This window comes from Watersipora subatra, chromosome 9 (assembly GCF_963576615.1).
Source record: "Watersipora subatra chromosome 9, tzWatSuba1.1, whole genome shotgun sequence".
NCBI classification, from domain to species: domain Eukaryota; kingdom Metazoa; phylum Bryozoa; class Gymnolaemata; order Cheilostomatida; family Watersiporidae; genus Watersipora; species Watersipora subatra.
The window spans coordinates 45,501,397-45,523,556 of NC_088716.1; the positions used below are offsets into that span (position 1 = coordinate 45,501,397).

At 37.1% G+C, this 22,160-nt stretch overlaps 1 protein-coding gene across 3 annotated transcripts; it reads left to right on the plus strand.

The window, feature by feature from the left end:
* Positions 1-4,529: 4,529 nt before the first annotated feature.
* Positions 4,530-21,377, plus strand: LOC137405448 (protein Hook homolog 3-like). Of its 3 annotated transcripts, XM_068091714.1 has the most exons (14): positions 4,530-5,243; positions 5,536-5,667; positions 6,091-6,195; positions 6,822-6,974; positions 7,371-7,484; positions 7,765-7,966; positions 9,235-9,330; positions 9,937-9,978; positions 10,984-11,161; positions 12,816-12,889; positions 13,275-13,430; positions 14,921-15,066; positions 20,241-20,344; positions 20,679-21,377. In XM_068091714.1, the coding sequence occupies exons 1-14, from the start codon at positions 4,650-4,652 to the stop codon at positions 20,818-20,820; spliced, it is 2,238 nt and encodes a 745-aa protein (XP_067947815.1). In that variant the 5' UTR covers positions 4,530-4,649; the 3' UTR covers positions 20,821-21,377. The 3 variants fall into 3 exon arrangements, with proteins under 3 accessions (XP_067947815.1, XP_067947816.1, XP_067947817.1); XM_068091715.1 differs by lacking the exon at positions 9,937-9,978 and having other exon boundaries at positions 4,531-5,243; XM_068091716.1 differs by lacking the exons at positions 9,235-9,330; positions 9,937-9,978 and having other exon boundaries at positions 4,532-5,243.
* Positions 21,378-22,160: the final 783 nt, after the last annotated feature.

Below are 22,160 nucleotides of genomic sequence, written 5' to 3' on the forward strand. Positions count from 1 at the left end.
GAGACAGGTTACGGCAAGGCACATTCTAGTTATAAAAATAAGCAGTTGTATTAGAGACATTCTTTGTATAGTGAGCATAAAATTCAATAAAACTTCTGTTGATCGTTTAATTAGTGTAACATCCCATTGTGAGATTTGTTTGTCAATCTGGGTATGGGCCAGTCACAGCCAATAAGCTCAACCTACATAATTTTTAACCAATCATTTGTAGTTTGGTTGAGCTAGTCTTTATATGAAGCTTTTGTGGTGCATATTTTGTACATGTATGGCTAATGAATGTTAGAATTTAATTAAAACAATGTTTGAATATTTGTATATTTGGTAAACCGACTAGAAGAGCACTAGTTAAAATGATGTACCTTGTTCCCTCCTTAGAAACCACGGCATAGGTCAGCGCCCCAGAGCTGCAGTCAACATACGTTTCAGGAGACAACTAGTGGATTTGACGAGACTGACTCTAGGTAACATATGTGTGGTATAAGACTGCGAACCATAGCTGCATTCACTCAAGCATACTAACTTAGCTGGACTAGTGTACTGTAGTAAGGTAGCAGCTGTTTTCAACCAGCAGAAACATCCAAATAGACGGGGCATCTGAACCAATTAGAGGATACGCTCCTATCTCTAAATTATTATTCTGCGAACTACATCAGCGAGATATCTGTGCTCTAGAGTAAACACTAACTGTACAAAAGAATTGACCAAAGCCAGTTTTTAGAGGAACTCTAATAGCCAGGCCAGCTATTGGTCCAATTCAGACATGCAGGTCTTGAATCAAACTTTGCCGGGTCAGTCTCAGACCTACACTGCCAGGCCAGTCTTCGGTCCAATTCAGCAGGCCTCTTTTCAGTCAGAGTAAACGCTGATAGAACGTATAAAGGGTTTTGGTTATACCTACGATAAAATTACTATATTGTTATTTTGCCAGCGACAGTAGTAGGAAATTATGGAAGAATACCAGGCAGACCTGTTAAACAAAATGGCAACGCCAGTCCACTTTCCAGTTTTATCCAGGACTAGGGGAACCATTGAAATTAGCTTCTTCACTCCATACATAGCAGTAATCGCGATGGATGTAAATCACATAGGGAAAGAGACGGTTGACCCGATGAAAACATCAAAATGTGCTAATCTACCCACTCCGACATTTGATGGAATATCAGCTGTTGACACATTCATTCGTCAATTCGCACAAGTGGCAGAGTTTATGAACTTGGAAAAATCGAAAGCGGCCATTCAATATCAAATAGCTATCTCTTGACCAGCTCAGAAAGAATTCGATGCTACATCATTTCAAGCCATGTGTACCCAGCTGACTTGGAGCTACCATGAAAGTGGTAATAGGTACTGAAATCCTAGAATAAAAAGAGAAGGACAACATTGATGAATTTACTAAATATTTATGAAAGCTAGCGGAAAAAGTGTTCTTTAAGCTAGATGAGATGTACAAGGAGAAAAAGAACATGAAGGAGCTCACAAATGCACTACCGTCTAGATGCCAGCCCCTTTCGCGAGAACTGCAACATCACACTTCCTGTGCGTATGAAGAAGTGCTGAAGCTTGTTCAATCCTATGGCGAAGTGAACTTTGGAGACAGCCCTCACATCAGCCAATTGAAATTTGATAAACTGGGCTGTTTGTGCCAGAAAGTGGCCTTACAGACAGTATTGGTCAAGCATTTGAAGCTTCCTTGGCAAAAATACAAAAATAGCTTGCTCCTGCCTTCTCTCAGCGACATCCAAGATTTACATCAACCGCATGTTATTGATGCTAAAAACTCGAACACATTGCTTGGAGTTGCGGTTCTGCACAAAAGACATCACAAAATAGCAATCGGAAAATGGGGATGCTCAGCAGTGTCAAGCTTGAGCTTTGCTGAACAAAACACTATCTGGCAGTCCCAATCAGACAAGTTTATGTTTTCAACATACAAGCAGCCAAGTCAGTGCTGTTCATTTCTGTAAAGTTTACAAACCACACCATTTCCAGATTACTTAATAATAGGTGTACGCAGTTACTGATACTAGTTACTTTGTCAAAAACACTACCACCAAACTGTTATACATCTATCTCCTAGACACGTTGACACGAGATGAAAGAGTGCTAGCCAAATGTTGAAAGGATTCCCTTAGAAGGTACGACGACACGGACATTTAAGTTTGGCAATTTGAAAGTGAGTAACATATTTTTGGTAGCAGACATGAATATGCCTTGCTTGAACTCATATTTTTCAAGCGAATGGCAACTTAATCAACATTAAAACATGCCAGTTTCATTAGGATGGCACCAAAGCTAGCTGTTGCTCCAAGGATGGTGTGTTGTTACAAGACGGAGTATAAATGTGCAAGGCTTCCACAATACCGACCCAGGCAAAGCTATTGTTTTGGCTTGGCACAGTTGAGTCTGGAGACATAAGGAGGGCTGTGTCAAAGCTGCTCAGGCGGTGCCAGAGAATGGGGTGGGCAGTTCAATCTATTGTTCCAAGGGCCTAAATATCCATATTCGAGTAGTGAACTACAACTAAATCTTCCAGTAAGCAAAATACTAGTTGTGTGTACAGCTGTGCAAAATATAGAGGAGGTAAACCTCTGCTTATACAGAAAACACACCTAAGACACTGCCATGAAAAAATGGTGCACAAGACTAAACCTTATATAAACAAGCAAAGATAATGCTAAATAAACATCAAACAGTCTTTGGCCAAGGAAAATTGGACTTGGGTCATACAGATGTTGTAAAATGTGACATCCACCTCACATCTGATGTAAAACAAATCGAATAAAATCCCTATTGCTAAGGCCCTTCACAACAAGAAGAATTTGAGAAACAGGTGACGAAGAAAAAGGAACATGGCTTGATAAAAAAGGGAAATGAACTTTGAAGGTCTCCCGCGGTGCTAGTCATTAAGCGAGATGGTAGTTGGTGATTCTTCATCAAGTCCATTATTGTAGGCTGAATAAGATTAAACAGGATGCTTAACCCCCTTCTCAATTAGATGGCAGCCTTGATGCACTCAGCGGAAGCCAACTATTCAGCACATTAGATACATCTAGATGACACTGGATCAGGGAGCCAGAGAGAAAGTTGCATTTACAACTCGGTCCGATTTGTGGGGATGGCAGCTACTCCTATTCGGCTTGACGTTTCCCCTATCTACATTCGAGACACTTATGGAATAGGTCATTTATTATGTTCATTTATTTAGACAGCGTTAGAAAGGCCAGCTTTTGGTATAAATCAGCCAGACCAGTTTTGGTCCTACACTGCCAAGCCGTCTTCGGTCCGATTCAGTGAGTTCTGCCAGAGGCGGTCTGCTTTTTGGTCGGAATCAAATCTGATAGAACTTAATCTGAGGTTAAGTTTATACTTTTGCTAGATTTGTTTATTTTTTTTATTATACAACTAACTGTGCCTCTCGGCGTTGCCGGGTATTATGCCCAGGTAAAAATCAGCTTATAAATGATGAGAAGTGATGAAAGTTGCCTACCATTTGCTATTAGCCTGGCACATTGCCAATGGGAAATAGTATTAAAAAGCAGTTTTATAAACAATGAGGAATGATGAGAGTTGGCTATCACTTGCTCACTTGCTCACCTACCACTATTAGCCTGGCACATTGCCAATGGAAAATTCCAGTAAGCTAGTTAATAAGCGCTAGGCTTTTAATGACGGTAGGCCATAACGTTGCGTCAGTGTTGTTGTCCAGCTACACTATTCTAATAATAGCTATAGCCGGAATATATACACACATACGGACAGACATACTTTGAGAAATATATATATAGATGTGAGAATAACCAAAAAGACTGTTATGCAGCGCTGAGCTGCAACGATGGCACACCCATGTCTCCATTGTCACCATCATTCACTACCACAGCGCTACACACCTACCGCACAATAGCTACAACTAACCTCACAAAAATACAGCAGCTCCTAATGCCAACGAACATGCGCAAACCTTTAACTGCTTAGCAACTTCGCTGCGTAGCAGCTTTGCTGCTAAGCGGTTATTGGTTTTCAATGGAAGCCATCGTGTGGCAGCTCGTTGTAGCTACCTGTAATTGGTTTTCAATAAACTGAGAGAGACCATCAAACTGGCAGTGAAGCTGCTACATGATGGCCCAAACACTGAACGTTTCTTGTCAGCAAAACAGCAAGGCATGGCAACTCAGTAGCACAATTCACACATTCGCTCTTATTCTCCAGGCTTCTGTCTAAAGACTGATTTACTGCCGTTTATATAGCAAGCCCTGTTATTCAGTCTCTCTGTTCCCATGCAGGCCAGCTTTCGTATTGCTAGCTGATCACAATAAAGGCCAATAAAAAAGCTGGACTTGGCAATAATCGGTAATTACTCGGATATTCACATAATTGCCCACATGCATACTGTGTGTTTCGTTATGTACGGAGTTGTCTTCTATGGGCAACTATGTGAATTGCCAACAAGGACCAATGAACGCTTAGACTAGCGTAAATAGCGAAGCAGTAAATGCAAACACAATAGTTTCCGGTGCTATATTCAATTTCTCTAACTTACCTCGAAAGAGGTACACTCTTAATTTCGAATTGTTGACAGTAAAAACGCTAAAAAGCCAATTTAGTTGTGTGCGTCAATTTGGGTGTAACATTTTTACTGAGTGTAGGTAATTATGGACGAGGAACTTGCGGAATGCCTACTTATGTGGGTACAAACATTTTCTGTATCTGGTGAAAGGGATTCTGTTAACGCCCTCTGTGATGGGGCTGCTCTCTCGCAGATTTTAAATCAGGTATCGCCGTCATTTTTTGGTGAAGATTGGCTTGCTGGTATTAAAGCAGACCAAGCAAGCAATAAACACATAAAAATCAGCAATTTAAAAAAGATTTTACGCGCTGTAATTTCATTTTACGAAGATGAAGTTGGAATGGCTGTACAAGAGACAAAAAAGCCTAATTTGAAGATGGTTGTAGAAAGCAATAATTTGCTGGAAATGGGTCGTCTATTGCAACTTGTATTAGGATGTGCTGTCAACTGCGAAAACAAGCAGGATTACATTCAGAACATCATGTCAATGGAGGAATCTGTGCAACATGGCGTCATGACAGCTATTCAGGAACTTATGACTCAAGAAACCCCATTATCTCCTGGTGTTGGGGAAGGTGGTGATCTCGCTAGTCAGCTTTTAAATACACAACGGGAACTTGCTGAGACCAAGCAAGCAAACTCAGATTTATCACACCGCTGTACTGAGTTAGATTTACAAGTGAGTATGGCCTTATGATACAAGTTGCACAAATTCAAACATTTAAAGTTGCAAATGCATGTATTTTCGAATTAAATTTTATACTTTCTGCAAAATCAATAGGATACAATTTTTGGTTCATAACTAAATCCAGTCACTTGTTTTAACTCAAGCTCATAGATGAATGTTTAATAAATCTTGTTATTTTGTTTTTTGCATGCCTGTTAGTTTTACGTTTTTTTTCTCTTGCTCTAATTTTTTGCTTGTTTTTTTTTGCAAACCAAGTCATGCTGTCACGCTTTCATTGTTACAGGTAGCTAGTCTGTTGGAGGAAAAGTCTCAACTGGAGAATCACCATGATGACTCCATTGCGGACAAAGGTCCAGATGACCTTGATGATCCTAATACTGCTGCTGGCAAAAAGTATCTAGATCTGCAGCAGCGGGTAATTATGTCATTACTCTATTTCATGGCAAAAGCTTTCACTTGTTGTATCACTTTGCTTACACGGTTAGTTGCAGTTAGCTGAGCATTGATTTTGGTGAGGCTTTTAGACTAACAGGGAATATCTCATAAGATATAATGAACTTTTAGTCTTTAGTAAGAGCTTCATCCATTTTTAGTTTTAAAATGGCATGTACAGGTTTCTAAACCGATAGTTAGGTAAAGTTAATAGTATGCCAAATTCAATGTTAGACAATCAACATCGAATTTGACTTAAACCATAGAAGTTCAACACTCATGCGCTGTTGTTTGTTTTTGGTCTAAAACTTAGAATTTAATCAAATCTTATTTTGTCATTCACTAAATTGTATAAAATTAAAAACCAATTGTACCCCAGTATAACTGTTATTGTGTATATTTGCAGCTTGAACAGTACAAAGATGAAGTATATCGACTGGATGCTGCCAAGGAAGACTACAGGGTTAAATATGACTACTGCAGCAGAGAACTAAGCGAATTGACAGAAAAGGTAGTCTTATTTCATAATACCTAATTATACTAGTCAATGTTTAGTGTATATTTGGTGCTGAGAGTTAGTAGCTACTTGGGTTACTACTGTCTCGACTTTCGATGTTTCAAGGCAGTCTCGACTTTCGATGTTTTAAGGTTATGAACCCGCCTCAAAATAATATCTGCGACGTAAGCGACACTAACATCTACAAACTAGTATCCAGTGTGTAGGAGATGAATATGTTTTGTTGTCCTTGTGGTGGAGGAAGATGACAATCAGTGCATCACTCAGTTTTAGTAATAGCCATTTGGTTATGGCTGCCTGTTCTCACTTCCACGCCTGCTTGATTTAAAATTAAATAAAAGATTATCATTATGGCTCTAAAGTGAAAGTCAGATTCTTCCAATTATAATGCATCAAAGAAAAGAAAAGCCATCATCATGGAGGTTAAACTAGTTATTGATATGAATACAGGGTAACTTATTCAGGATGTTCTGACTTACACTGAAATTTGAGTTTCACCTCGTCTTAAACGCAGGTCAACGTTGCAAGTCGAGGACCCCCTTCTATTGAAAATATGACACTTGGAACTTTTCTATGTATGTATTCCATTGTACTTGTTAATATTGTGTTTGTTTACATAGATGGAATCACTCACAGCCCTCGGGGAAGAGGCCCGCTCATTGAAGGATGAGGTCGATGTTCTTCGACAAAATGAAGAAAAAGTGAAGATTTACGAGTCAACAATAGAGTCATATAAAAGGAAGTTAGAAGACATGACTGATCTCAAGCGCTCTGTGAGTGTAGAATAGGCTATATATGATATTGTTGAGGTTTAGACACTATTTTTAGATGATCTTGTTGAAAATGGATCTTGTTACAAATAGCAGACTGTTGTGATATTTTGGTTTTGACATGCTATATATTTAACTCAAGGTTTGTTCTGCGCTTTAGTAGCATCTTTTTTGCAGAAAAATTATTTTATGTGTCTTAATTTATTATTCAGCCAGTTATTAAAAAGTTTGAATACGTTTGCGTGTTAAAATTGGCTTGACTTTGGATTATACCAGAGCAAATGTACAGTTTTGAGCTAAGGTCAGGTCATCTTACAAGGATGTTTTAATACCGCAGGTCTCTGATAGGTTGGTGATACAGTGAAGTGACATCTTTGATTTTTTCATATCTGGCTGCAGGTAAAGCTTTTGGAAGAGAAGAATACTTCTTATATGGAAAAATCTGTTGAGTGGGAAGAAGAGTCCAAAAAAACATCCGCTCTTAAATCTCAAGTCGAAGTCTACAAGCGACAGGTACGGTACAGTTCTGTTCTGACTTGTCAATCATTTGAGGTCCTGAAGCACTTTTTAATGGAAGCTGTTTTTAAAGTTACTCTTAATTCTGCAATTGTAAGAATGTATTCTATTTTGATTCAATTACTGAGGACCACATCTGTTAGCTTTAAAGTTTGCATCTTTGATTGTTCTAATTTTAGCCTTATCCACGCTACTTTTGAAATACTGTGAGTGTGTTTAATATCTTGGGCGGGGAAATTAACAAGCGTCTAGCAGTATTTTATATATATGCAAACAGGTACAAGAACTACAGTCAAAGCTAAACACGGAGACTAAAAGAGGTGACAAATCTGACTTTGAAATGAAACGGCTGCAAGATAAAATGGCAGGAACACAAAAGGAGAATGCTCGTTTGGCGCAAGAGATACAGTCCATGAAGGAGAACAATGAAGAGTTGGAGTATGCCAAGCTGCAGGGACTCTCTACTGAAAACTCACAGGGTACTTGCACTCCTATGGCTCAGTCTTGGCTTCCCTCTCTCTGTCTATGTTAGCTAGTTTTTGCTACGGTTGAAACAGAAAGTGCACAAACTTTTCGTTAACCAGTTTTCTGCCGTGACACCGCGTGCTTGTGTGTTCACTAGTTGTAGTGGCTTTACCTTAGAATTATGAGTGTCATTGGTTGCCAGTTCACTAGTGCAACTACTTGTAGACCTCAGGTTAATGGCCGCTGTCAAACTACCAGAGGTGAAATCTCTTAATCTTATGATTTTTCTTAGGTTTACATTTGGCTTGCTTTTATCAAATGCCTTGCTTTTCTTAAAACTCTTTTGTCAGCAAAACTGAGGTCTCATATTTCAACTTGTGGCTTTTGTTATCTTATGGCAGCATGGATTATAGCAATGAAAAGCCACGTGAACTGGCAGCGTGTGCATAGTAGTACTTATTGACCAGCCATTCATTAGTTATTAGCTTGTTACTCTGAACATTGCCAAATAATTCTATTGAACTAAAATTCCAATTTATTTCCATTTTAGTAAACACGCACTTTGTGAGACTTTTTATGTTAGATGTTTTTAGATTTAATGAATTTCAAGCGCTATACTTGGTAATGATGACTACGATAGGTCAACACGCTGACTACGCTGACTTGTAAAACAATACTGAACATGTAGTCATCAATTTATATTTTATTGTGACTGTCAGCAACGAGCTACTCCTTAATGACGCATTAGACTAGTCCCCGAGTCGGTGCCATGGCTTGGCACAGCATCTACTCATTTTTGGCAAATCGCTCATGATTACGATAGTAAAATGCGTTATAGGCGTAAATAGTTGTAAAACTAATACAAAGGAGAAGGCATTGTGTTTATGACTGAATGTGAGAAAAATCAATTTAGGCTGTTAAATTCAACTGAAATGATAATCAAGATGGCAGATGGCCTGAATGCTAGCCGCAGATACTAAAAGATTAAATGGTACAGCTTGTTTATGTCATGCTATATTGGTAACTCTTTAATGATTTAGGATTTTCGGCTATTAAAATGTTCAAGCAGATTTGTTTTGAATTGTAATTCATCACTGAATGACCTCCGTTCATAGTTTGTGTTGTTTAATTGAGCTTGAAATGGAGTAGCCATTAGTCATAATTTGCTCTGGAACATTGCGCTAGTTTGTTAGTTTGTGTGTGCTTGCTTTCACCTACACACCACTGTTGGCAGTGTGACCTTCTACCGTGTGCCTTTGCTCACTCGTATCTCCTCTTTCAGCTAATAGCCTTTCTCTGGGTGGTGTGACAAGCACTAATTCTATATTTAATGAGTTGTACGAGGCGGGCGGTGGTGGCCCCAACACTGCATCAGATAGTAAGTTCTAAATACTCGGCTACGCCTCTATCTTCCCTTTTCTGGTTTGTTTACCAAGCTAAACCAATCGATCTTATTTAATATTTATTAACGATCTTTGCTTTGATTTTTCTAAATTTACACTTCTGTTATATCTTGGCTAGGATGCATGGCTATGTGGAGAACTTTGTTTTTCTCCCGCATGACAAAGCTGATCCATTGTTCTTTTCAAGTGCACCTTACATGCCTAGCTTCATGATCTTACGCATGTATATCATTTTTCAACGAGCCAGATTATGTCAGTTCTTCAGCCATTGCAGGCTTATTTCCACTATGAGGCATGGCAATGCGTACAGCGTGTTGTCTTTCACCGCGTGATGAAAATTGAGGCATTGTTCCTTTAGAGTACGTTTTGTATTATCAGCTTAGTGTTAGCCCAGTTTGTGACTAGCTTTCGCTTATGTTATTTTATGGCTTGTCTCCAGGCAGACGCTTTGCTTACAGTTTTAAACTGCACACCTCTTTCAATTAGCCTTAGTTACCGTTGTTGACAAGCAGTTCAGCCTGCTGGGCTTTCTGATCTTTCCTATCTACTCGCTATACATCAATTGTTTGTGGTCTCTGTAGCGTGTCGGGGCTCTGTTGGGAGCCCTAGCCCACGAAGTACAGGTATTGTTATAAATGTGGTGTGTAGCTTTTATAGATTTTCTTGTCATTATTTGTAATTAAAGTATTTACAAAGTTGCTTATATGTTTCTACCCCTTCTTATGGAGGCTTCGGTTTTACTGCTGTTGAGTGGTTGCAATGCTACAAGTCAAATCAAGCGTTAAATTCTGTTTGTTATCAGTTCTTTTCAAGTTATACATTTGTCAAGTTTGTAACATTGCAACTGGGACTCATCTTTTGAAAGATATGCACTTGTTTTCGCCGTTTAATTAGAACATGGTGGCGTTAAAAACAGTTCTAGAATTTTCTTTTTAGATATCGAGTTCTCTTAGTTTTGTAGATGTCTATTACTTTAACCTGCGGGTCATCATTTATTCAATATAGTAAACTTACATAGAGCAAATGTATGCATATGTTAGAGATGCTTTTGAATGTTTTTGCAGAAGAGCTAACCAGTCATAAGGCGTCAGAGGGTATTATAAAATGTTCTGTTTAATTTATTCGCTTCAACCTTTGTTTCCGTGTTGTCTGCAAACATCCGCTTTGATTCGCTCTCATTTTGCCAAATGATTATCTTATTAGTTTTGTGGATCCAACTACATGTCCAGCTGTGATCAACTTGTTGTGACTGCACTATGAGTTTAGCATGTGGATTTTCTTACTGTAGAAAATAACTTTTTTAAAGTCATAACGGATAGACTGCATACATAGCAGAGTTGAGCTGTGGTGCCACTTATTTAGCTGTTGGGGTTAAGGGTTTACACTCGATTTATCGTCAGTAATTATTAGTGTTTCTATTTTCAAGACATTGTAGTATATTAGGCACACATTTGAGATACACTGGAAATATGCTGGAGTTTTTTGCAACGGTTAAAGATAAATTAATGTAAAACTTTGATGTCAAGCTCTTTAAGAGTAGACAAATCCTAAAATGTTTTGTTTGATCGGGCTATGTAAATGATTTTTTTTCATGGAAGTCTGTACAAATTGCACGCATTAATGTATAGGTGATGATGATTTGGAGTTACTTTCTCTTCCTCCTGCCCTAAAGGAAAAGTATGTAAGGTTACAGACTGAAAATCGCATGCTCAACAAGAAGCTGTCCGACTCGGGAGATACGGCAGCCATCCAGTCGATGTTGGACGATGCTCAGAGTAGGGTAAATGAGCTGGAGACCGATGGCAGGTTCGTCTTCTAATCCTTCATTTTGTATATCAGTATAGTCTGCGTCTTGACGAACACGCGATTTGTAGCTTATTTTGCTTTTATTTTTAGTTTATTTCTTAGTTTTTTGTAGCAGATATTTCTGCTAAACCTTCACCTTAGTATTAATATCAAAGTGTATATTTTGAGGTAGGTTTTGGTCTGGGAGAAATTTTCAATTTTTGATGTATATTTAAAACAAAACTGATGCATTTGCTGTCATTTTTTATAATATTTTTTTTACTTTTTGCAATATTTGACAAGATTTCAGGGTGTGGTATCAAGTAGATGTTTTACTTAATAATATTTTTAGATCTCTATAGTAAGATAATGAATCTTTGAGTAAATATTGGCAATCGGAAAAAGCTATGTTCGTTGTATTAGTTTGTCATAGATTTTTACCAGGTTGTATCATGTAACGTAGTTCAAATCTATAAAAAATCTATTAAAATGTACTAGAAAGAAAATATGGCCTAGTGGTCAGAACACTTGACCTGCAAACAACAGATTAGGGTTGGTTAGGTTGGTGGCAGGAATGACATCCAACCTTAAGTCACTCTCTGCACCTGGACTTGCATCTTCCAGTCACCAAGGTTTCTTGCCACTGGATCCGGATGTTTAGGCAAGATCATGGAGCCATTGTTTGCGCAATGATGCAGTCCTGTCACAAGTAGAAATGAGTGAAGAGCGAATAATCTTCTTCTACTCAAAGATATTAAGTCAGAGTGGAGCTAATTACTGCGTCACTTGAAGGGAACTGTTGGCCATCATCAATTCTGTGAAACACTCTTGACCTTAGCTCCTTGGTCATAAGCTCTTAGTCCGTATTGATCACACATTTCTCGTTAAAAACACCATCGCTTTCTGGAAAGCTGGCTTGCTGACTCGAGACATCGTCAGAGTATGACTTTGAGCTGACACACCGAAAAAATTGAAACCGTAACAATGTCTGCAGCTAACATTGTCACATTAAAATAGTATATGGTTTACTCTATGCACTTTGAACATAAAATCATAATTTTGTTCACTGAACCAATTATATAAAAAACTTTATCTAACCATCCAGAAACTGATCCAGACCGGCTCACACCATACCACCGTTTGTCAGCATTTCCCTTTCGGCGTCCATCGTCGATTATGTGAACTGTGAATTGATGGCATCGACGAAGCATCGCGGACATGTCGGGAAAGTTTGCATCTGTCAAACTTTGCCGGTATTTCGCCGAGCATCGACGACCGCCTTTCAAGTGTGAACCATTTCGGCGATGGTAATTCGCGGTCACGGATAGAGTGATCTATTCATATTCGTTTATGGTAGTCGCTGCGGGACTAGTTTCTGATTCTAACACACGAAAACAAAGAGGTTTCTTTGCAAAAAGATAAATGAAAACACTACGTCACGAAGAATTTTCTGATGCAAACGCGGATGGGTATGTGATAGTGTGAACATGGTTATCATCGGCGATCATCGGCGATCACCGAAGTATTGTAGCATCAACGTCGAAATACGGCGATATAGTGTGAATCAGCCTTTACAATGATTACTAGCTTTTCTGTTATGTTGGCTTACTCACACCAATTGTGTTCATCCATAACAGTTGGTTTTTGCTCTCGACAGTCTTTGTCTTTCTTTCAGGATTAGCAACCAGAGAGTCATGGAGTTGGAAGCGCAGGTTCAAGACTTGCAGGAGGCAAGCCAGAAAATCCCAGGTAAGCACTTTCTGCTTATATGCCTGTTAGCTTTGACTTCAGATTTTATTCCGTCATCTCTGCATTGTTCAATGGTTCTTTGCATTAGTCATCTAGGCTAAATATGCTCGGCTGTACCAATTGCGTATCAGTTGATCTGGAGTTATGCTCACCTGATTTATGGTTGTAATCCATTGAGTTGGAGTTAAGCTCACCTGGTTTAGAACTGGAGTAAATTGTCTTGGAGATGTTTTAAATGAATTTAGGGTTTCAGCTCTTTAAGCGTGTGATCAGATGACCTTGAGTTACGCGCTCTTGATTTCACACTTTGGTTAGCTATCAGTAGTGATAGTAACCAGGTCTCGTGTCAAGGTCGCAGAATCTTGAATGCTGTAATTATCTTTAGGTGAAGGGGATGCTAGTAAAGAGCTGAAGAAAAGGCTAGCGGAGCTGACACAGAAGGTACGCACTCTCGAATCTGAAGTAGCAAAGAAAAGGCAGCATATTGAAACTGCTGACTCTAGAATTGGAGAGTTCACACAATTAGTCAAGGAAAAAGATGGCAAGTTGATCGTTTTTATGTATTTTGTCATGTATTGTAACAGAGCTTCAGTAGGATCCATAGTCGCATGCTCTTGAGGATTGGTGTTTGTGAGTGTCGCAGCAATTAAATTGCCAATGACCTTGGCACTTAGCTCTGCTTGAATTGGATGAGTTGAAGAATATGACTGGAAGAGCGTTTGTTTGATTTTTAACATCTGTATCTGATTGCTTTTCATTTTGGACACTTGACTAGTCAGACATCCCAGTACGAATACTCATTTCAAACAACATTCAAGTAATAAAATTTAAACTATGGATGAAACAAAAGAACATTTACTGCAATGAAATAGGGTAACTGTTGTTAAACCTTTCTGGAGGCCATAATATTTGTGATTTTGTGTTGTGAAAAATTGGAAGGTTTGTGAAATCTTTAGTTCAGAATCATTTCTATCACTTATCCCTTGTTGGAAAAATTTTTGAAAGGTAGTTACCATGATAACTATAATAAATAAAAATGTAAGTTTCCTCACTAACTTGTGGCTGCTGTCAATTTCACTGTTTATATAGAAAAATTTGCATCACGTTTAAAATAAACCAAAGGAATCGCTTTGGATGCCTTGAAAGTCCAACCTCTGAGTTAAAGCATAGTTTTCCTATCACAGAAGTTTTTTTCTCAAATTATTAAATTTTGTCCTTCCACGATATCTCTCACAGAAGAGACTATATATTTAAAGAAATACTATCAGAGGATTGCTAGACAGTCAAAAGATTCAAGTAGAACAAAGTGGACTCACTAACTAATAAATTGCTGATATTGTTTTCCATGGTTGGTAATTTATCTTGGTGGTTTATCACTTTCGTTTATGGTGTCACATCTGTGTTTTTGTTTATGGCGTTACATCTGTGTTTCCGTTTATGACATTGCATGTGTGCTTCCGTTTATGACATCACATCTGTGTTTCTGTTTATGACATCACATCTGTGTTTCTGTTTATGACGTTACATCTTTGTTTCTGTTTATGACATCACATCTGTGTTTCTGTTTATGGTGTCACATTTGTGTTTCTGTTTATGACATCGCATCTCTGTTTCCGTTTGTGGCATCATATCTGTGTTTCTGCTTATGCCACATCTGTCTTTCTAATATGCCTTCACATTTGTGTTTCTGTTTATGACATCACATTTGTGTTTCCGTTTATGACATCACCTCTGTGTTTCTGTTTATGACGTCACATCTGTGTTTTGTTGAGGTTAGATATCTATTTAAAAATTTAGTCATAATGAGTTTTTTACTGATTAGTTTTAAATTAAGTTAGGTTAGTTTTTTATTACAGCAGACATAGATTTATCATTAAGATAAATCTATTCCTGGAAGAATAAGCATGGAAAAATCCCTCTGAAAGGTTTCATCCTTGCATCTTTGTATTTTCATGTGTAGAGGGATATTTAGATAGACCAACCTCTTGAGCCCGAGAACATTGTGTTATGGTTTCTTTTCAAATGTTTCAGACAAATTGCAACAGAGGGAAAATGAGATGAAGGAGATGGAGGAAAAATATAAGAAGTACTTGGAGAAGGCTAAATCTGTCATTGCTAAGATGGAAACTCCAACTTCTACGGATCCTTCTATGTCTCCTCAGCTCGAGGCACTTCGAGTAAGCGCTATTCCTTTCTCTACAGGTTAAACTGCTGCAAGAGAACTCAGTCTACAGTGAACAAGTAGCGCACCTACTAGCTGAGATTAGTTTGGCCGTTGGTTGGTGGTTGTCACTTGTATACTTGCAAGCATGGTTGAGGTGAATCTCATCATATTTTTTTCAAGTGTTTATACCTTGTGTTTGTATGTACAAGTAGTTCACTATTACTACAATGTCATGTTTACAGAAGGTAGCCAATACAGTAATCCCTTACTTTCGTGGTTAGTTGGGACCAGCACCTTCCGTGATGATTGCTAATCCATGAAATACAACCAAACTTTTAAAGTCGCATTTTTTTACTCCGAAACATTTTCTTCTTTTTAGGTTCATTAGCTGATTTTGAGAGTCATGGGGTTTAATAGATATAATGAATGGCACTTTACAATTTTACAAAACGTAACAGAAAAATAACAAATTGCATCGGCTGCTGGTGTAATTATGCTCGCAGAGGAATTTAGCTGGGTCAGGGTATGAGAGAGATTTATGTATTTTAGTTTTTAATATTATTAGTTTTTTTTTGTGATTTTCAATGAGTATTTTTCACCCATGAAGTGCTGAAGCTGTGTACAGTGAAGTAGCGAATTATTACTTAACTTTTAAAAAGTCGAAGTTCTGAGAAATCGGAGAACTTTTAATGCAAAATGTTCTAAAACGATTACATGAATACATATACGTCCAATTTTGAAAAATATATATAGATTTCTCAAAGTTGGTCGTATGTGTATTCGTCGCTCTGATTATCCAGCTATAGCTATTATTTTAGCATTGCGCCCACACGTTACGATGCCACTGTTAGGAAATTTCAATCTAAGGCGTTATCATATTTGATATACCGTAACCGCAAGCTAAACATTTCATCAATGCGCCCACACGTTACGATGCCCCTGTTAATAAATTGTTTGTCGTAAGGTTCAATTACTACATATGGGGTCAAGGCCAATTCTTCCCACGCGAACATTTATGGGAAGAGCTCCGACATCGTCTCTCTGTTCGGTCAAACAAAGACAGTATGATATCTCATTTTTACATTTGCAGCAGTATCGATTGTGTAGTTGTTTTTGTAGTGTTTTGTATAGTTGATATAAATTAAGAGAAAACATAAAAATAACTGAAGGTTTTCAAACTTTATCAAACAACTGTTACTTTTAAACTTCATATCATGAGTAAAATGTTTTGTGCAGGTCAAATAAATTAAAAAAATAAAACAATTATAAAAGGGTTTAGATGTAAATGTGAAATAATTAGCAAGTAATAGCTTAGTCTGTTTTACTCGCTGACAATGAAATATGATTCGGTAATGATACAATTAATACGAACTGAGAAAACAAAATAAAAATTCTGAGAATGTTGAATTAACTCTTTGGCTGGGTTAAAGCCCCGGCAAAAACACCCGAAAGTCGTGTAATTTATGTTTGAAAATTCAATAAAATCTGTATTTGATGAACATGCATAGCTCAAACTGAAATTTATTTCTATTAAGACAATACAGTCAAACATGGATAACTCGAACTTCACGGGACTGAGCGAAAGTGTTCGAATTATCAGGGCATTCATTTATCAGAGCACTGTCACAAGTCCATGTATTTACTTATTTATTAGTAGATACATGTACATATACAAACTATAATATAAATCAAAAGCACAAATGGCTTGTTTCAAATTAAATGCTTCTAATGTAAAGTTTAAAACTTTTTTTATCAAAAAGTATAGAGATTTTTCTATCACTTGAGATTGGTTTGTTGTTTGAGGTGATGTTATGCCAGGACGTTTTTTAGATTGACATTGGCAAAACTTGATCGTTGTTGAAATGCTCAAAAGAAAAGACATCTTTTTCTTTGGAGCGTTTTACCCACGATCAATTTTGCCGATTTTTATTGAAGTTTATGCAAAGATTACCTCACATTTAACTATGAGGTCAACAGAACACTATTTTCTCATGAAGACCTCAATAAATAATATTCACAAACAAACTTTACCTTGCTTCCGAAGGGCAATCGCTAAGCGGATGTTTGGTATAAATCAAATTTCACCAAACCTTTAGAAAAGTTGTTGACAAAAATATTTTGCCGATGGTAGTAATAACGACGCTTATGAATTACGAAAAGTTGAGGTTTACCTCTATGGCTTGGAATAAAGTGATTTTCTAAAGCGATAACAACTGTTTCGGTAGCCGTTGGGCAAAAAACAGTTCGAGTTAACAGTGTTGAGGTCGAGTTATCTATAGCAATTTATCATTACGTGGGAACGGACCAAAGAAACCGTTCGAGTTAACCATGTGTTCGAGCTATCCATGAGCGAGTCATCCATGTTTGACTGTATTTTGTCCCTGTATGAAATGCTTGAAAGCATTCTTTTCGGTAGAGTCGAATGCTGCATCGTAGCCGTGCGAGCTACCATAAAGATCACTTTTCTCTGTATATTCAAAAGTCCTAAAAGTTTACATCACTTGTATCATCTGAATTATTTCTATTCTGATCAGACATAAAAATCACTAACGATCACAGGATCAAATAAATTTTTATTTTACCGTTTTGAACGTCGAGCCGATGTTGACTGTTTTTCCAACTTCTATTTTTTTCCAAGGAGGCACGATTTCTTTAGCTTTTAGCACTAGGCAACGCTACTCGGATAATCATTTCATATTGTAATTTATCGACTTATATATTGTTGATAATATTTAAATTTTACTATCGTTCATATCCTTTGTTTAACGTTTCTAGGCGACAGCTTTATAAACGTCTACCGAAAATGACATAAAAGTCGTTTCCCCACGCAACCGATAAATGACATTTTTGTCATTTCCCCAGCCAAAGGGTTAATAATAACAAATCTTGCATAGAAGTGTGTGTATAAAAAAGGTTAATGTTCCACTAGAGCTATCCATCAAAACTTTGAATACGGCGATTCTGGTAATAAAAAGGTCTTTGCACAGAAAATTGATTTGTATTTAACATATAACGACATGTGCCATTCTAACTTTCAAACTACATGTTATGAGAAAAGTGTTTTGTGTAGCTGAAATAATTTAAAAGAAAATAAAAGCAACTGTAAAGGTATTTAAAATTTGTCAAACAACTGTAACTTTCAAATTTCATATCATGAGGAAAATGTTTTGAGCAGGTCAAATAAATTAAAAACAATAAAACAATTATAAAACGGTTTAGATATAATTGTGAAATAATTAGCAAGTAATAGCTAAATTAAGTCGGTTTTTCTTTGATTCCAATAAAAGATCATTCGGTAATGATACAATACAATTAATACAAATTGTGAAAACAAAATAAAATCGTGAATTTGTTGAATTAATGACAATTATTGCGTAGAAGTGTGTGTGTATAACAAGGTTAGTGTTCCATCAGAAGCTATCCATCAAAACATTTCTCATGATATTTAGTTTGAAAGTTAGAATGGCAAATGTTATATGTTAAATACAAATCAATTGTTTGTCCGAAGGCTTTTTTATTACCTGAGCAATGCCGGGTTGTACAGCTACTAAGGTATATATAAAGTATTATATTCTGAAGAAATGGCTATAGACATAATTTGCTGCCTTGACAGAGGTTTGTGAAAAATACTACACGCTGAAGAGAAATGTCGGGTGCCAATAAGAGAGTTATGCTTATTACATCCACAGCAGTTGTCCTATGACTATTGTTGTGGCATTGGTATCTCATATATACTCATATTTTGTATAATCTCTTCTTACGAGTACTTAACTCCAAAATTATATCTCAGCATACCTTATTCTGCATGTTACACTGTGTTTCCATGCTTCGAATGCATTTGGAGTTGCTTCCACTCAAAATCATGGAAATAGCAAAATCCAAACACAGCGCATTTTCGCTTTGCTAAATTTGTGCGAAGGCATTTCGACGTCATAGAAAGGCTCACCGTTTTCGGATCCAAATCAATAATGCTTGGCTAAGTTCTCCCTAGTGGAGGTAAAAAAAATTTGGCGCACCACCATGCGAGGTCACTACTTGGAAAATGTTCTACTGCAACTCACTATTGTTTCTGCTTGACTTTTTGGCTTTACATTAAAATTTACATTCCTAGGATTGACTGCTCGTACAAGGATGACGAAATAGTTTCTTTTTAGTGGAAATAATGGACTACGCATGAATTGAAAAATGACTGTGGCCCAAACGCGAGTCTACTTTAGCAAGTTTTGTTTTGAGGGATACATTGCGAATCTTGGAAAGATGTACAGTACAATTCCTTATCGTTTGAAACGGAAAGTGCAAATTCGTCGGCAGTGGGCAACTCCGCATCTATTGAAAGCATGGAAACAGTGTTACTCAGCCATCATAGCCTTAGGTCTTATGCGATCTTGCTTTTTGTTTAACCCGTCTCCTTATGAATCCCTTATTCATATTATGGTCTGTACATGTCTCAGCAGCTTACCTCTCCTACCAAACCAATATCACCTCTCATCCACCATGTGGAATCTGCTGCTCATCTTCGTACCTCGCAAGCACCTGTCTTCACCTGTTCCATCTCTCAACCAGTTGGCATCCATCAGCCTCTTGTATTGCACCAGAAGCCTGCCTTTACTGGGCGCATGCAAACACCCATGGAGAAGGATATGGTGCAGTCCATTGCCCAGCGTATGATTCCAGCGCTTTGTATGTTTGTCTGAATTAGTCTAGAGTTTTAAACGGGTATGACAAGAGTGTTTTACAGCTTCAGACTTCAAGCAAGCCGAAACTAAATGAAGAGTTTCTTTAGGTCTGCTGTTTGACCCATGCTAAGCTGTCCGACCTCAATCGCTGATCAAAGTTGATTTTAAAAGCCTTAAAAAAGTTGTTTTGTTGGAATTAAGAAACACTTTTTTCGATTAAAAATATAGTCAATACTTTTAATTTATTTCCCAACTAGAAAATAATTTTAATATTTTTGCGCTATGTCAAATCATAAAATAAAAATGTCTCCTTTTGATTTGTTTTGCTAGTCAAGAAGTTTTCTGTATTTTACTAGTTTGGCTGTAGTGCCTACGGTCTGCTCTGTATTACATCCATTATTTTAACATTGTTTATGTGCCATATAGTCAACTATGTTGTCGCTTTGTTATTCTTAATCAACTAGTTTAAGGTTTTTAGATGGTGTGATTTATAAGCTGTTTGTGCTGCTAGGGTCAACTGCTGGAGAAGGAGCGCCTCGTAGCACAAATACAACAGGATTCAGATCGGCAAAAGTCCATTCGAGAGCGAGAAGAAAAATTGATGGTGTCAGCCTGGTAAGTACCCGAGACCCACCATGTTCAGTTTATTATCTCCTATTTGGCTTGTGAAAATACTACACCTGAAAGATATTGATACAGTGCACACTATTGCCACTTTATACTACGCCACTATAGACGCTTTCTGTGCATTCTGTGTTTGCTCTATGGATGTTTACTGTGCATTTTATGGATGCTATGTATGCTTTATGGATGCTATGTATGCTCTATAGATGCTATATATGCTCTATGGATGCTATGTGTAGACCCAATAAATTCTGTGTTACTCTACTATGATTATTTAGGTATGCTTTAGAGTGAATATATTGTTTGATTTGCTTTTTTCCTATAGGTATAACATGGGTATGACTATGCACAGAAAGGCAGTAGAAGACAGGCTAAATCAGTACACAACTGGACAGTCATTTCTTGCGAGGCAGCGGCAAGTTCATTCTAAGCGGGCCGGCGTTCCACTCACTCCTACCAATAAATAACTAATTAAGATTTTAGGCTAATTATGTAACAGTATACTGAATTATGCGCTATAGCAATTGTCTGTCTATGTTGTTATACCATGCAAAACTAGGTTGAATTGCTTCTTATATCACCCACAGATTGAGGGAGGCAAATGGTAATAGCAGCAGTTAGTGGATGCTGTAGGCAGATATGGATACCGAACTATAGCATTTGGTTTGTCTTTTAGTTGATGCTGCCAGTCATATAGTTGATAAAAGGTGAATCAGTTTAGAGATTATATTATATTTTGCCGTTTCTCTCCTTGTTTTGTACTTTCACTATACCTAAAGATGTAGGAGTGCCTATTGGCAAAACTTGACATGACTGTTCCAACAGGTGTTTGTGGCAGGTCTCGCAGGTGTGTGTTAATGTCCTAGCCACTGCTCAGTGATTTATTGTGCGTCGATTCTTCAAGTCGAATTTAATAATTATTTTACTGAGTGGAGATTATATTTATTCAAATATCCATAGAGTTGCTTATGTAAGTGTGTGTATTTTCTCTATTATTCCTAATATATAATATATACATATTGTACTACTGCTTTCTTCTAATCAGTTTCATCAATACTTCTAAGGAAAATGCTTTTTTGTTCTATTGCTTTATGCTAAGATCAGAAATTCCCTTCCAAGTTTTTCGTAATAAGAAAATAAAGACCAACTTATGATTTATAAGCAGTATGTTAAATAGTGAAAAACTAGTGGTTCTGTGGAAGATAACTTGCTCAGACAAATATCAAATTATTTTATAAATTGAATACATGTATACATTAATTATTTCTAATAAGAGTTAATCAAAATGCTGTGTAATCAATTCACAAAGTCAGCGATCTCATTAATTGACGACTCAAGCAAGATAAACATTGTTGCTTTCTCCTATTCGTTGTAAAAATGCATTCCTCAAAATTGTTTCACTCTTGATGCATAACTTTGTCCAAATTTCATCTGACAATAGTAATAAAGGATTTATAGGTTTTTGATGTTATAGAGTTTGAGTAATGTAAAAGGAAATAATTTTTTTGGCAGCCAAATTAGCTGATAAATTACAAAAATGTTAATGTTAGGCTTTTTGTTAATAACAAAAAGCCTCTATTAACAAAAAGCCTCTTGGCAAACATACTATTACATAAAATGGAAACTGTAAAATCCCAATTGTAAAGGCCATTTTTAGTTCATAAATTACAAAAATATTCCTGTATATGGCCATGAAAATGAAATTTTTTGTGTTATATTCATTGCATGGTTAGTTGAACTGTCTAATGAGGAGCGTTAACAAGAGTTTCATCTAACTATATTGCTGAGCTAGCCAATCAACCATGCT